Source organism: Sphaeramia orbicularis, chromosome 9 (assembly GCF_902148855.1).
Source record: "Sphaeramia orbicularis chromosome 9, fSphaOr1.1, whole genome shotgun sequence".
NCBI lineage: Eukaryota > Metazoa > Chordata > Actinopteri > Kurtiformes > Apogonidae > Sphaeramia > Sphaeramia orbicularis.
In genome coordinates, this window is record NC_043965.1 from 8,673,529 (window position 1) to 8,690,213 (window position 16,685).

At 39.0% G+C, this 16,685-nt stretch overlaps 1 protein-coding gene across 3 annotated transcripts in view; it reads left to right on the forward strand.

Moving 5' to 3' along the window:
* rusc2 (RUN and SH3 domain containing 2) overlaps positions 1–16,685 on the forward strand; it is a 58,293-nt gene that overhangs the window by 22,991 nt on the left and 18,617 nt on the right. For all 3 annotated transcript variants that reach the window (XM_030142677.1, XM_030142678.1, XM_030142679.1), the window contains exons 2-3: positions 4,083–5,830; positions 9,369–9,942. In XM_030142677.1, coding sequence (XP_029998537.1) covers positions 4,274–5,830; positions 9,369–9,942 — 2,131 coding nt within the window. In that variant the 5' untranslated portion in view covers positions 4,083–4,273. The remainder of the gene's footprint in view (positions 1–4,082; positions 5,831–9,368; positions 9,943–16,685) is intronic.

Sequence of the window (16,685 nt, forward strand, 5' to 3'; positions counted from 1 at the left end):
CACGGTTATATAAGGGTTCTTTGTACAGTATATGAATACATCATTTCCACAGTATTTGTAAGTCAGATGACTAAAATCGGAACAGTTTACAGAACATATTACGTAATTATCGCAATAAATGTCAGTTATTTTGAAGTTTTAAGGCTGATTTGACAAAAGACAGTTGTATTTTTAAATTATTCATTATGGTCAGAACAAAACATCTAGACGTAGAATGTTCAGAGTTAACAGGGGGGGGGGTGGTGCTCCGTGATTGTTGGTCGGAACGCAGCAGGGCTGGGGGGTGCGCACGCTCTGTGAATGTTGGTCGGGGGTGGGTGGGGGTGTAGCGTAGTGGTCGGACATTGTCGCTTTACTCTTCCTCCAGCTCCATACTCAGCCACAGGTGATAGTATGGATCCAAGTTGATATTCCAACAACGACCGGCTTCGGTGACTCGCCGGGCGGTCAGTTCCTTCACACTGTGGGTTCCAGTTTGAGGCCGGCAGAACCTCAAGCAGAGGGGTTTTCCCCACCCTTCCTCCGCATCTTTTCCACAACAGAGCTGTTGCGAGTGAGACCAAGACAGCCTCCCAGGGGTTCGCAAGATGGAGCCGCCCGCAGTTCCACGTACTCCTGGTCCTGCTCTGAAAAATCTATCTCATCCACTATTAATCGATTATGCAAAATTAAAATGAGATTGATATAAGATCGATTAAATCAATTTTTTTACCCAGCCCTAGCTGCAACTGATTAATCGACTCAAAGTGATCCAAAAAAATCATTCAACCACAATTCTCCGGAATCAAAGCTTTGTTTCCTTCATTTCTCTGCTGTTAAACATTGGTTCTACTGTTGTGTTTCACACAGACACTTATTGGGATGCACAAAGAAGCTTCAATTCAGGAAAACTGCAATAGAATATTTCCCTTCAATCAATTCGAGTCGATTAATTGAATCGTGAAGTTTTCCATTCACTTCAAGCACCTAATCGATTAATCAGTTGTAGCGCTACAATGATATTCATTTTGGTCCAAAATTGTATTGCAGCTACAGTACGGCTTCACTTTGCTGCTTTAGGTTTGTCTAAATTTTCATATTATAACAGTATACTTTAGTAAATATTAAACATTATATTAGTATATATATTATATACATTGACTTTCATATGTGGTTTCTTTTAGAGGACATACAGCTCACTCTATTCCGTAACATGTAATCATCATTCACTCTATTTAACCTTTACTATTTGTGCATATGTTAAATATGGCCTTTCTGCCCAGCTCTAGTCACAGACATGCCAGTGTCCATGTGTTTCTTGTGCTTAAGGGTGGAACATGGAAGTGGGATGAGATCATAGGGCTGTTCCAGACTCAGCTGCTGGTTGTTGGTGTGTTGATCTCACTGTTTCCACTTCTCACGGTGCTGACTCATCTTCCTCTTTGAGACAGGATGGATGCACAGTCTGTAGTTTTGTACTGTTTGATTCACTGTCTTGTGCACATACAAGACCGGAGCTGAATCAATTAAGAGAAGATAAGATAAGATACTTTATTGTCATTATACAAAATGTGCAATGAAATTTATGTGCACTATCAAGATGCGGACTCATAAATAGTAATAGTAATAAATAGTAATAATAACTATAAAAAAAATATAATAAAAACAAAATGTGCATCACTCACTTATCAACATCCATTTATTAATTAATCGACTTAAATTGATTAAAAAATTATTCCGTTTGATAATGTAAATAATCAGCGAGGAGCAGTTTCGTTCATAAGCTGGAACAAAGGGCTGAATAATTTGGTTAAACGAAGTAAAATATTCAGTCATTTGAAATTATTAAAACCTGATGTAATGTTACTACAGAAGACACATTTAAATATTAATTCTCAAAAAAGGCTAAGTTGCAAGTGGATTGGACAAATATAGCATTCACATTTCAACTTTAAAGCCAGGGGAACAGCAATTCTAATTAGGAAGGGGATTCCATTTGAACACTCTGAGGTAATATCAGATGCTAACGGCAGATACGTTATTGCAGTGGGCAAACTATTTAATACACCATTAATATTGGCTAACATCTATGGACCGAATTGGGACAATGCACAATTCTTTCTTAATTTTTTTCAACTCTTCCGGACCTTAATTCCTACAAACTAATTCTCGGTGGAGACTTTAAGTGCGTCCTTCATGCCCAGCTAGACAGGTCAGGTGTAAGGTCAAACAACACTATCGTCAGCTGCAGTGGCTGTTAATTCCCTCCTTCACTCTTATGGTTTATCGGACCCCTGGCGTATAAAAAATCCAACTACGAAGCAATTCTCCTTCTTCTCCTCCGTTCATCATAGTTACTCAAGGATTGATTATTTCATTGTCGATAACCAGCTAATTCCTTTCATTTCCGACAGTAAATATCACAGTACAGTATTATCAGATCATAGCCCAGTGCAGATGGATCGCATTTTTCCAGACGATGTAGCGCCCCAACGCACTTGGCGGCTAGACCCTCAGTTACTGTTATGCAAAAATTTTAGAACATTTCTCAATAATCAGATTGACTTCTTTTTGGAAATTAATGACACTCAGGATGTATCAAGGGGAGTTCTGTGGGAGTCTATGAAAGCCTTCATTAGGGGCCAAGTTATCTCTTATGTGGCATATAGGGACAAGGAGCGTTCCAAACAACGTAAAGAGCTCACTGAAAAAATTGCAGATACTGACAGGCGCTATGCTTTTTCGCCTACACCAGATCTTTTTAAAGAGAAACTACTGTTACAAAGTGAATTTAATACACGAATGACATGGAAAGCCGAAAAAAATATTTTTAAATCCAGACACGTATATTATGAACATGGAGATAAAGCAGGGAGGCTCCTTGCACTTCAGCTTAAACAACAGTCAGATTTTGGTGGTCTGTTTGTCTGTGCATTTATATGGATGTATTTGTGGGGATGCCACCTGGATTTGGGGGGGGGGGGGCAAGTTCAAGAATTGCATAAGATATGCCTTAAGGATGTAATTGTGATGGAAAAATGATAAAGTCGTTAAAAAAAAAAAATTATTCCGTTCAGCTTTGTTTCCTTAATTTCGCTGCTTTTAAACATTGGTTCTACTGTTGTCTTTCACATGGACATTTATTGTGATGCACATGACGCCAGGATCAACACGAACAACATGGAGTGTAGCTCAGAAGAGACGAGACAAAAAGGCAGAAAATGTCTGTGTTCACTTTTCTACATTGGAACCATCACTTGCTCCTTTAAAATTTGAAGCTTTAACACAAACATTAAAAATATTTGTCGTTATGTTCTCTAATAAACATCTCAATTCCAAAAAAAACTGAATGTTGTGGCTTGTTTTTGATGGGTCCGGTTTACATGGTTAACAGTGCACATGAGGGTGGGCTAGGCTATCGTATTATTACCAGGAGGTATTGTGATCACTTTGCTTTGTGTGTTTGTTTGCGTGTTTGTTTGTTTGTTAGCAACTTTACGGGAAAACTATTCCAACCATCTTTACCAAATTGTACCCATGGATAGGCCTAGGCCCTGGGACCAGCCCATTAAATTTTGGGCCAAGTAGGCCAAAGTTCAAGGTCACAGCAAGGTCACAAAGTCTACAATTTTCCTATCTCTCATCATTGAGCAATTTTTGAAAATTCATAAAAAATTCAAAACGACTCCGATTAGCCTCCAATTTGATCCACACGTAGCTTATAACAATATCTTGTATCTGACACAAAATTGTCCACATCCACTGTGGAATGTGGACTCTGTGGACATTTCAATTTAACATTGAAAATCCCATTTACGACACATTTTTCATTAGAACTCAACAAATATTGATTGGAATTTAATATAATTTGACATACACACGACTGCTGCAAAGCTTCAACTTTTTCTGCTGTATGGAACAACCTTGAAACTGTTGAATTTAAAAAGAAATAGTTGATCCACACATGCACACTGTTCGGGGTGCTTGGCGGAGGTTTGCGTTTTCTGAACACTTTTTGCTGGTTTTGTATTTGTGTGTGCTCAGACGTCTGTGTTTGCCTGCTTTCATAATCCATTTCTTCTGTCTCTTTTTCTACTCTGCAGATGTACCACTCTGACCACGGCGTAGACTTCCCTGACCTCTCTTTCCAGAACCCTGGAGGTCCTGCATAGCTGGGCCTTTCAAATCTCGTGTGAACAAAACCCTCGGACATTCCTCCCATTCACCATCTCTCTCGCCTTCACAGGGTCCCTCCTCCTCTTCTAGTCGCAGCCCCTCCCTCTCCTCCTGGACCATGGCCAGCACTCCCAAGCTATCTGGTGAGACGCTAATAGTGCACCACATCCCTCTGGTGCACTGCCAGGTGTCAGGGGGTCGGCAAGGTGGCTGTGGAGACTCTCTGAAAAGGAGCAACCCATTTAGTCCACCAGAGAACCTGGGGTTAAGTCGCACCACTTCACTTCCTGAGAGAGATGTTCTCCAGAGAGAGGCTCTGCTCTACAGCAGTCTGATCCAGACCTCTAGTAGCTCTTGGTCTTCCCAGAGCAGAGGAAGAGAGAGGAAGGGTGGTGGGAGAGGAGGCAGCACAGCAAGCGATGATTCATCCTTCACTTCAAGCAACTCAGAGGACCAACTAATAACAGCACACACTTTACCCAAAGTCAAACCGAGGAACAGGAATCCTTTGCGTCATAATCCATTCCTGCTGAATACTGAAGACGATGAGGATGAAGAATACGGAGAGGATGATGGTGACAATCTCAGTGGTTACCTTGAAGACTCGTCCTTTCACCTCCACAGTGACACTAACTCTGGTCTCGATGATGGGATGGCTTCCTTCCACTTACATGACCTCAGCTTCTCTTCCAAGCCCTTTGTTTTGCATAACTCATTCGGACAAAGGGACGGGTCCTCGGACCTCTCCAACCATCTGGAGGACATGGACATCTTAGGACTGGATAGCCAGAAGCGCCACCACAGCAGCGGTTCCAACATGTCAATGGATTGTGGAGAACGCGACTGGGGCGATGATGATGACGAAGGTGAGGATCATCCTATGAGATGTGGCCAGAGCAGTAAGACTGGGTCGTACTCATCCAACTCTTCAACTCAGCATTGCTCTTGCTGTGCGCTCTCCCAGAACTACGCTCAGCACTTCCCTGAAACCTTCTCAGAGCCGTTCTCAGAGTGCCAGCAAGGTTATGGCAGTGACTCATCTTGCAATAGCTCAGACGGCGTGCTGGTCAACTTCAGTGCCATTTACAACAGGATGAACAATGGAATTCCAGAGAAGCCTCCAGTATCTGCACAGACCAACCTCAACAGCTCAACCGATCACTCCTTCACCTCGTCGGTCTCTGATCCGCCAGGAAACCAACAGGACCTAACAAGTGGGGCTTTTTATCTGGATCTTCACACCTCGCCTACAGAGCCTCCCCATGTCCCACAACAACCCCCCTGCTTCGGCAGCACCTTCTCCCTCATCTGTGAACCCCACCTGTCCACCTCCTCCACCTGCTCATGTTCAGTTGAACACCAGGGCGCTCTGGACCTCGACGCCAACTGCAACTCCTACCACCCTCCCCATTCTGTGTCGTCAGGTGACCTCGTGTCCTGTCTCCAGAGCCAGGCGAGACTTGTTGTCGCTACCCAGAACTATTATAAGCTGGTGACCTGTGACCTCTCATCTCAGTCATCGCCCAGTCCTGCAGGATCCTCGGTCAACAGCTGCTCGGATGAACACAGCAAAGGAAGCCCCACCCCAACCCAGCCCAGTGAGTACTTCCTGTTCAGGCAGCGAGCTGATGAAGAGGGGCTGCAGGAGGAAGACGAAGAGGGAGAGTCATCTAATGTGAGTGGAGACATTAGATCAATAAATGTCATGTTATTCATCTGTTTCTGAGGCTGGGTTACACCATTTTTAAAACTGATTTCATCATGGCTTTAATTATGCTTCGCCAAACATTAAAACCTTAGAATTAAACAAGATTATCATAGTTTTGGATATTTCATCATAATTTAGTTTTATTTAGATTTGACTTTTTTTTTCTCTAATTCAGTTAGTTTTAATTAGTTTTTAGAGCAGGTTTACTAGTTTTTATTATGCCCCGTTTCCACTGCGTGGTATCGGCTTGACTCAACTCAGCTTGGCCTTTTTGTGTTTCCATTACGAAAAACGACCTGGAATCTGGTACCCGGTACTAGTTTTTTGGTATCACCTCAGCCGAGGTTCCAGGACCGGGGACCAGATACTAAAACGTGACGTGTAAACACTGCAGACCACTGACTGGTCAGAGAGTTGTCTCTGTGACCCGCTGTTTTACAAAAAACAGATGTGGAAGTGGACAGTAAATATAGCGGTACATTAATCCACATGATAACAGCTCAAAACTACACCATGGTCGGTCGAGGAGATTCAGTCTTTGGTGGCCGACGTAAAAATTCAGACAAGACAACGTGCAACGAGCGAGTTTATCAGCAACTCTCTGAACAGACGACACAAAGTAACGTGCCGCATCGCTATGATGTTCAGGTACTGTAAAGTCAGTAGTATCTAGTAATGGAAACAGTCTCCTGGAATACCGAGTCAAGCCGAGCCAAGCTTGTTCCACGTAGTGGAAATGCGGCATTAGTTTTCGTTATTTTCTAAATGCTTAGTTTTAGTTTAGTTTTAGTTTCTTTATATCTTTTATCTTCTTCACTGTTGAATTCAAATAAAACCCAGACAGGACTCTGCTGCTTTCTCCCAACTTTAGCCTCCATGTTTCCAGGTAGAGTGGGGACCAGAAGACGACTAAACGACAAGTGACGAGAAGTGACGGACCATTAAATATCATATGGTGCCAGCAGCTAAAATTGCTTGAGGGAAATAAATCGCTTTTGTATCAATCCGACATTGACAAAGACAAAAACGAAGGGAATTTTATCCATAATTTTTATACGTTTTAGTTAGTTTTGTAAACACACAATACAGTTTCAGTTAGTTATCCTTTTTTTCTTTTAATTATAGTTTTTATTTATTTCAGTTAATGAAAATGTTTTTATAATTCTAGTTTTCGTCATTTCGTTAGTTTTCGTTTCCGATAATAACCTTGAAATTAAAAAAAAGTCTGAAGTGAAATATCATTTTAAAGTTTACTGCAAATCTAGATTAAATTACATTTTATGAAAGTCCAATTTATAATTTGATCCTCTATTAACTTTAACCCCTTAAGACTCCAACACACTTAAAAGTGAATTAATTTCTTTTGTCAACAACACTGAGTTTGAGATACCACATGTTATACATTATTGGAAAGCTTAATTTCTTGAGCTTTCAACAATTCACGCCTTTTTATCAGTCAAGCGTAGCAGCAGGATCCATAAGTACTGGTTTTCATACCAGCAACTAACAAATAAACACATCTCCCTAATGAAGCCTCATAGTTCTCCATCAAAACATAGACGTCTGACAGAAACAGTCCTATAGTTCTGTCCAAGGTCCAAAAAACTACTCCGGTAAAATAATGAATCTACATCAAGTATTTCCTTCATAAATCCTGTATTAAGTCCACTGCTGTAACAGTTTCTGCTACAATTTAAGTCTTTCGATGCTGTAAATTTACAGCATGGATGCATGGATGGACAGATCTACTAATGATCCCAATTTGGGAAATTACAGTACAGTAGCAGCATGACAGTAAAAAACACAAGATATAAAAACAGACCTGGATAAAATAAAACTGGATAATTAAACTAAGATGCAAAATAAACTGTAATGTTCAATATATGATGCTGGAGTACAGTTACCTTTAAGCTCAAAGTCACATTGGGTTTATGACCAGAGTGTCATTAACCCAGTGTCACTGTGTGAAATGAAAAGTGCAAAACCCTTTGTGTTGAGCTCTAATATTTTATTACCCCACCCCCCAAAGGAGGGGCAAGGGCTATTGTTTTTTGGTTCAGTTTGTTGTTGTTTTTTTTTTGGTTCTTTATTTGTTAACACTTTAGCAGCAAAACCATTGGTTGAATTCATTCCAAATTGAGTTCATAGATTGCCAGTGATGCAGGATAGGTGTGATTGCATTTTGAAAAAAGTAGGTCAAAGTTCAACTTTTTTTATAAATTTTTAAAGTCTTGTTTTTCCCCATTTACTTATAATGGGCAAAATTTCAAATGTCTATAAAAACATCAATTTTATTTCAATTTACTTCAAACTTGGCACATATATAGAGGCTATTGATATGCTGACATCAGCACACACATAGACATGATGACATCAGCTGGGTCGATGCCAAAATAAGGTACAATATGTGCGAGGGGCGGGGTTTGTTGTGCCTGGAACCACTTCTTAACATTGCAATAATTTACTAAATGATCACCAGAATATTTATTACAGGATTAAAAAAAAAAAAAAAAAGATTTTTACCACAATGTATCTTGGAAAAAAATTAAGTGTTGGTTTAGTACCTGTTGGGTTAGTTTCACATGTAAGACCTGAAGACACTGACAGGAACCGTGGTTTGAACATATGCTGAGAACCTCAATAAATAAAAGACATCGATGACTGTTGGAGGTCTTTTATTGTCTAATGTTAACCAAGGTTATTATCGTTAATGAAAACTAACGGAATGACGAAAACTAGAATTGAAAAAATATTTTTGTTAACTGAAATAAATAAAAACTATAATTAAAAGAAAAAAACAATAACTAACTGACATTGTATTATGTGCTCACAACACTAACTAAAACGTATAAAAATGATGTGTAAAATTCCCTTAGTTTTCATCTTTGTCAATGTTGATATAGGATAGAACGTGAAAATAGAGGTGTAGAAGTTCCAACGGCCAACGGTGAAATTATGGAAAGTTTCAGTTTTGTTTTCATATAAATGACGTTGTGTATGGATCGCGCCCCCACCTACATTATCCCCTCCAACCTGCTATAGTGAATTTATCCATGGTCCTGTACATATGTTTGTGTCTGTGCTCAGTCAGACACCCTAACCTGACCTCCAAATAAAGTGTCCAGGAAAACCTCACTTATTTCTTTGAATAGGATGGCGAGTAAGATAAAATATATGAAAAAACTGAAACATACTAAAACTAAACTAAACTAAACTAAAACTAAGCTTTCAGAAAAAAACGACAACCAATAAAAACTAGCAAACCTGCTATAAAAACTAATTAAAACTAACTGAATCAGAGAAAAAAAAGTCAAAACTAATTAAAACTGAACTATAATTAAAAATCCAAAACTATTATAACCTTGATGTTAACACAGTAGCTTTTATTCTTTAGTGTTTCATTTACGTTACCCTGTTGTATTATCTGTCATTGATCCATGAGCTTGAATGTAACCCCTAAATAAATGTAACTGCTGTATTTCTCCTGTTGTTTCTCTCTTTTCAGCGAGATGATGAAGATGAGGAGGATGAGGAGGAGGGGGTTGAGGAGGAGAATAAGAGGAAACGGCAGGACAGCGGTGATGCTGAAGGCGCTGTGGGTGTGATCGAAGGCCAGGTCTATGTAAATATCACCCCCCCTATGGTTGGACAGGGGCTCATTGGAGGCGGGGATTCTTCCTCGTCCGTCGCCCGTCCTCGTTCCCGCAGCTACGACCGTAACCTGGACAAATCCCCGACTCCTCGACTCGGATCTCTGGAGCGAATGCTGAGCTGCCCGGTCCGTCTCAGCGAGGGCGGGGCCCCGACCCCCCCGGCGCCTCCACGGGTCACCTCATTCGCAGAGATCGCCAGAAGCAAACGGAAAAATGGAGGCGGTCTGTTGGGGTCTCCATCACTGAAGGCGACCGCAGACCCTTTCTCCTCTACCTACTCCACCCACTCCCTCATCCCAGAGCAGTGTGTGGAGGAGGACAGTCCTACCCTGTCGCCTGGACCTGGACCTGAACCTGGACCCAGACCCACCAGGTGTTACAGTCATGGCAGCATGAAGCGACACCTGACGGGGGCCAACGATGAAGGTAAGTCAACCGACACAAACTCAGACCTTCACCCAAATGACAAGAAATATATATTTGTAGAATAGAATAGAATAGAAATAGGAAAAGAATACAATAGAAATAGAATAGAAAAGAATAGAAATAGGAATAGAATAGAATAGAATAGAATAGAATAGAATAGAATAGAATAGAATAGAATAGAAATAGGAAAAGAATGCAATAGAAATAGAATAGAAAAGAATAGAAATAGGAATAGAATAGAATAGAATAGAATAGAAATAGGAAAAGAATACAATAGAAATAGAATAGAAAAGAATAGAATAGAATAGAAATAGGAAAAGAATACAATAGAATAGAATAGAATAGAATAGAATAGAATAGGAAAAGAATACAATAGAAATAGAATAGAAAAGAATAGAAATAGGAATAGAATAGAATAGAATAGAATTGGAATGGAATAGAATAGGAAATGGAATAGAATAGAATAGAATAGAATAGAATAGAATAGAATAGAATAGAATGGAATGGAATGGAATAGGAATTAGAATAGAATAGAAATACCCTTTATAGTCCGGGAGCCAGGATAGCCTACCATGCACCCCCCACACACACACACACACACACAATAAAATGTCACCTGATTTTTTTTTAACCTTTGTGATCTCCTAAATGAGAAATTAAGTGGTAACACTAAAGCAACTCATTCCCAGTGTACTTTTTGATGTCATGTTTTAGGCTACTCCAAAGCACGATATTTTCCACTGCTCTTGTGGTTCATTTTTGTCACAAATTGACAGGTATTGTAGCCATTTATCCCATGGCAGTTGCAGCATGTTCTACATCAGAAAAAAGCCTAGAATCTCTAGTTTCCAAATATGATCATTTGGTTTTTGTATCTTTATCACAATAAAAATGACATATGATATAAGGACAGCATGTCTTAAAGTTAACTTTTTCGCAAAAAAATTTCATAGCAGCAAATAAACTTTTAAGAAATATATATCTCCGACAGCTATTCTGGTGATATATTACATATTCCTGATAGAACGCAGTATATATTACATATTCATGCTAGAATTACATGCATTACGATGTTTTGATGCCTACATGTTTAGATATTCGGGTATTCAAAAGTTCAATATTTTCTGCTACTCTTTCAGTTCGTTTTATCATAAATTGACATAGGTATTGTAGGAAAATATCTCTTGGCAATTGCAACATGTTAGACATCTTGACACAGTCTATAATCTCTAGTTCCAAGTAAAATAATTTTATTCTTGTAATTATAACATTAAATTACAAAATAATGACATGGTTGCTTTAGTGTTACCACTCAATTTCTCATTTAGGACATCACAAAGGTTAAAAAAAATCATGCGACATTTTGTTTTGGGGGGGGGGGGGGGGCATGGTAGTCTATCCTGGCTCCCGGACTATTATTGTCATTGCAACTTCAGTCAGTGCAACAATATTAACAAAACACCAGTACTCCAAGAATAAGAATAGAGTGAATATAAAATGACAAAACTAAAAATAAAACTAGAAGCACTCGGAGAGCGCAGACCTCCGCCAAGGCTGATCAGTGGCCCCCCCCCGTGGGCCCCCCCACGCCAACGAGGTTATGTTTTTGCCAGGGTTTGTTTGTCTGTCTGTTTGTTTGTTTGTCTGTCCGTTAGTGTGCAACATAACTCAAAAAGTTATGGACAGATTTTGATGAAATTTTCTGGTCTGCGCCCCCCCCCCCCCCCCCCCCCCGATCACCACCAAAATTTAATCATTTCTTCCTTATCCCATTTCCAACAAACCCTGAAAATTTCATCCAAATCTGTCCATAACTTTTTGAGTTATGTTGCACACTAACGGACAGACAAACAAACAAACAGACAAACAAACCCTGGCAAAAACCTAACCTCCTTGGCGGAGGTAATAATACTAGAAAAGCACTCGGAGAGCGCAGGCCTCCGCAAAGGCAGTTCAGTGCCCCCCCCCCCCCAATCACCATCAAAATTTAACCACTTGTTCCTTGTGCCAGTATTAACATTTCCTGAAATTTTCATCCAAATCCTTCCATAACTTTTTGAGTTATCTTGCACACGGCCAGACAGACACACAAACCAACGCCGGCAAAAACATAACCTCCTTGGTGGAGGTAATAAAATAGAATATAAATTTTACAAGTAACATAAAAATAGAGCTAACTAGAATAAAATTAAAATAAAATGTTGTGTAGTGTGTCGATTTCAGTGGGTTTATCTGTTTAGAGCTGCAGTAATTGATATTTTTTGTTATCAAATCTGGCCCACGTGATGAATTAGGGGATAGAGATTAAAGGGTTAACATTGAGAATACATTTCCCCTTAAGCCCAAAAAAGTTCTTCATTGCATCTTTGAGAAACTGACACATGTTTGTTATTATAAGTGTGTATCTGCCAACATGCTTTCTATGTGTAATGTTGCACAGGCAGGTTTAAATATTCTGTGTATGTGTGAAATCATGTGCTTTGAGCCAGTGTCTTAAACAGTGATGCAGAATGTGTACCTTCAACTTAAGAAGGAAAGAATGGGTAAAGTGGGGCAAGCATGCTCTGAATAACAAGCAGGTTAGAGAGGAGTTCTAGCTGCAGTGCCTGATAAAGTTTACCATTTTACCAAAACAGTCCAAAAACTTGAGATCACGAACTAAAATGAACTAAATGGAAAAACGAAAATGATTTAACATCCTTGATCGCTCATATCTTCAGTGTAATTTTTGCATTTCACTAATTCATCCAATGGACCAGATTGGACGCTTTGGTGGGCTGGTTTTGGCCTGTGGGGCATATGTTTGACCCCCCTGGTCTAGAGTATGTACAGACTGACCTTTAGTCGGATGTGACAGGAGAATGTACACATGTGAAGGTGAAAGAGCTCAATATACACGTGTAAACGGACAGATTATACACATACTTTGAGTGGAACAGTGAGAGGCAAAAAGAGGATTTTTACATGAACACACCGCAGTCAGGAGTTCATGTCATTTAACACAAGTCTCTTCCATCACCTTCTGAAGCTTAGACTCAGCTGTTTGCTGTAGGTAGGTAAACACACACACAGACACACACACACACACGTACAGGCCTGGAATGAATAGAACCAAAGCGAATGCACCAGGAAAGGAATGTCCCCAGAAGCCCCAGCTGTTCAGCACTGAAATTATGTCTGAACATTTGGCAAAAAAAAGTCAATTTTCAAATTCACTGAGTCATTATGAGGATATTACGTAATAAGCTACTCCGCAGAGGTTCACCAGTCTACAAAAAACAACCTCCACAAATGGTGAACCAAATCATTAGCCTCATAGTGTAATTACCTAAGTCATACACTATGTAGACAAAAGTATTGGGACATGTTGAATTCAGGTGTTTCTTTTCTAACAGGGGTCTGGGATACAAAACAATAATGACAAATGTCGGAATATTGTTTTATATTGGGATAAATATCATTGAATTGGTTAGTTTGGTTTAAATTGTTATCTTTGCTTCCAAAATGCCTCAGAGATAGTTTTTGCTTACTTTCTCTCAACATTAATTTTGTTTTTTTTTTTGTTTTTTTTTAATCCATGACTATGATTTAAATGTTCTTCCTCTAAATTTCTATAATATTTTTGTGCCCTGACTGTAAATATATATATATATATATTTTTTTAATAATTCAAGTTTTTATTAGAGTTTTCACTTGGATCACGACATTCATACAATGTTGCTTAAGGGTAAGATTGAAGGCTTCTGTACATACATGAAAAGTATCAAAAAGAAAAGCTACAAAGCGTGGACGGTCTCAAGAAGAAAATAAAAAAATAAAAAAATAGAATAGAATAGAACAGAACAGAACAAAACAGAACAGAACAGAATAGATAATTAATGAAGTACCGTAAATACATGAGGGAAGTAGTTCAGCTGTCATCCTGCTGACTGTCAGTCATAGTTATGTCAGACCAGAATGACTCCCAAACTGCTGCTGTGGTCCCATCCCTATTGTTAACCTTATGAAGCATACATTCATATGAAGCAGTCTTTATCGTCCTGTTGACCCATTCTTTAAACTGTGGGGCTGTAGGGGGTTTCCAGTGTTTAAGAATAATCCTGACTGCTACTGAAACCCCAACCATGATAACAGAACATGTTTCGTTTGATATGTCAGCTATCTGTCCTTTTTCACCCAGTAAACACAGCCGTGGACAGACTCTGTAAATAATTATTTTCTACCACAACTAACCATCTACTTTCTTCACATCTCACTTAAGAAAAATCTCCCTTTAAACTTTAAGGAAATATTCATGTTTATAAACTATATGGACATATTTATATATATTGGGACACATCATGTCTACAGCTGTAAGATGTCCTGTTTATGCTGATTTGAGGTAAAAACATCAAGATTAATAATTAATATTATATTTATCCCAATATAAAACTGTATTATGACATTTGTCATTATTGTTTTGCATCCCAGACCCCTGTCAGAAAAGAATCACCTGAATTCAATATTTCCCAATACTTTTGAGGATGGTTAAAAAGCCCAAGATGGACAACAAGAACATCAGTAAAGTTTGACTATTTTATTGTAATCAGGTGTCATCAAGTAATGGAGTAATTAAAATGAAAAAATTTAATTGCTTTTGATCAAATGTAAATCTTTAATGATTCTATACACTCTCAGGAAAGGAATGATATAGGACATATAGGATAACGGGTCTGAGTAGTGTCATAGTGTGCATCAGATACAGCCTGTTCAGTTTCTTTGCAGTGTTATCTTCACAGTGGTTTTAATGGTTTAATGAGTATCTGTGCAGCAAACCCAGACATATATTATTTATCCTTTCACATCAGTCAGAACAGCGCATCTGCCACTTTAAAATTCTCTAGGAAGCCGCATCCCTCGCAAATGATCCGATGATGAAGCACAGAGCTGCAGAAGATGTGGCTGTCTAATGGATTCATGCATGAAAGAGGAAGAGGAGGCAGAGAGGAAGATAGAGAAGAGAAGAAGTGATGTGCAAAGAGACCAAAGAGAGAAAGGGCAATTAGAGCGATGACAGAGCAGATACACAGGGGAGGGGAATGGGGGGGTGGGGGTGGGGGGGGGTCGGGGGTGTTCAGGCCTGATGGGTGTGTGTTCTGTTCCTCCGTCCTTCAGCAGATTTTTTCCATAGCAGCTCTATGTCGCCCCCTGTGGCTGAAAACATGACAGTGTACGCAGCTCTGACAGTAACAGTGGGCGGAGCTTTCACCGAGGCTTTCGACATCCCACACACACGCTCCTGTCTGTCACACACTGCACTAAAGCGACAAACACACAGAACACACAGAAGTGACTGTGGCAGAGACGACGTGCAGACAAAAGGCCGGTGTCTCCACTCACACAGTGCATTCAGGTTTACCCTGTGTGTGTTTGTGTGTGTTTGTGTTTATGCATGTGTGTGTGTGTGTGTGTGTGTGTGCCACAGTGTGATGTTGCTATGGCTGAACTGTGGAGCTTTGTGACTTATGACTGAGCAGTTCTGTTTACCTTCAGCTTCACTGGTAACATTCATGTTTATGAAGTTGTTATATTAGTCGTAGAGCTGCAGCTATTGACTAGTCAGATTATGAACTACAAAAAAGGAAGAAAAAAAAACAGGGATCTTAACCCTCCGGTATCCTGTCCAGCAAGGCCCTTACTAAACACCAAGTGTGCCTTTTTCACATACTTGTGGAGTAAAAAAGTAAAAAAAAAAAAAAAAAAAATCATACAGTTGGTTTTTAATTCTTTTGCACTTTTTTCTATTTCATCAACTTGAGCCGTAAATAAAAATACCAAATACTCAATAATTGTCGTATTTTTTAACGCTTTAAATGCCATGTTTGTAATGTAAACAAACCTTTTTTTTTTAATGCAAAAAACAAAACAAAAAAAAACAATTTTCTCAGTACACTACATAAAAATTGGATCACATATTATTTGATTTTTTCATCCTGGCATATGTCAATAATTAACTCCAACATCGGTTAATTTGCATTATTATTTTTGGCGCTAGGTCAAATGTTCAAAAATACTAGCATCTGTCACCAAGTGTGCGTAAAATGCACACCTATAAATCAAACTATTAAATATTATATGTTGATTTATTTTTCTGCTGTAATTTGATTTTATTTTTGTAAATCAAGGTCAGCCCTAATCATACAGATCAAATGGAAGAAATAGTGCATTTAGGCACACTTGGGAGACAGATGCTAGTCTTGTAATTTTCTTTTGTTTACAATGTGCAACTTTTAGTTGGTGGCCAGAATTTTAAAGATCATGCAAAAATGAACAACTTCTGAATTCTAACCTTATTTAAATTGTGAAAAATAATATGAAGTTTTTTTAAAACGAAGTGCAAAGTGTGCCTAAAAGGCGCACCTGGATACTGGAGGGTTAAGGCTACGTTCAGACAGCAGGTCTTAATGTACAATTCAGAATTTTGGGTGAAATCAATTTTTTTTCTGCTCGTTCATATTACACATTTAATTCAATTCACCTTTGTTTATATAGCCCATTTCATGCTCAAGGCAGACTCAATATGCTTCACAACAGGTATTTAACATGAAAACATAAAAATAAATAAATAAATAAATAACCAAAAAAAAACAAAACCACATGGCTTTACAGAATTAGCTGGATACGAAAACATCCCCCGTCCTTAGACCCTCCTTCTCAGCAAAGAAAAACTCCAAAAACCCAGTGGGAAAAGAACCACAGTGAAG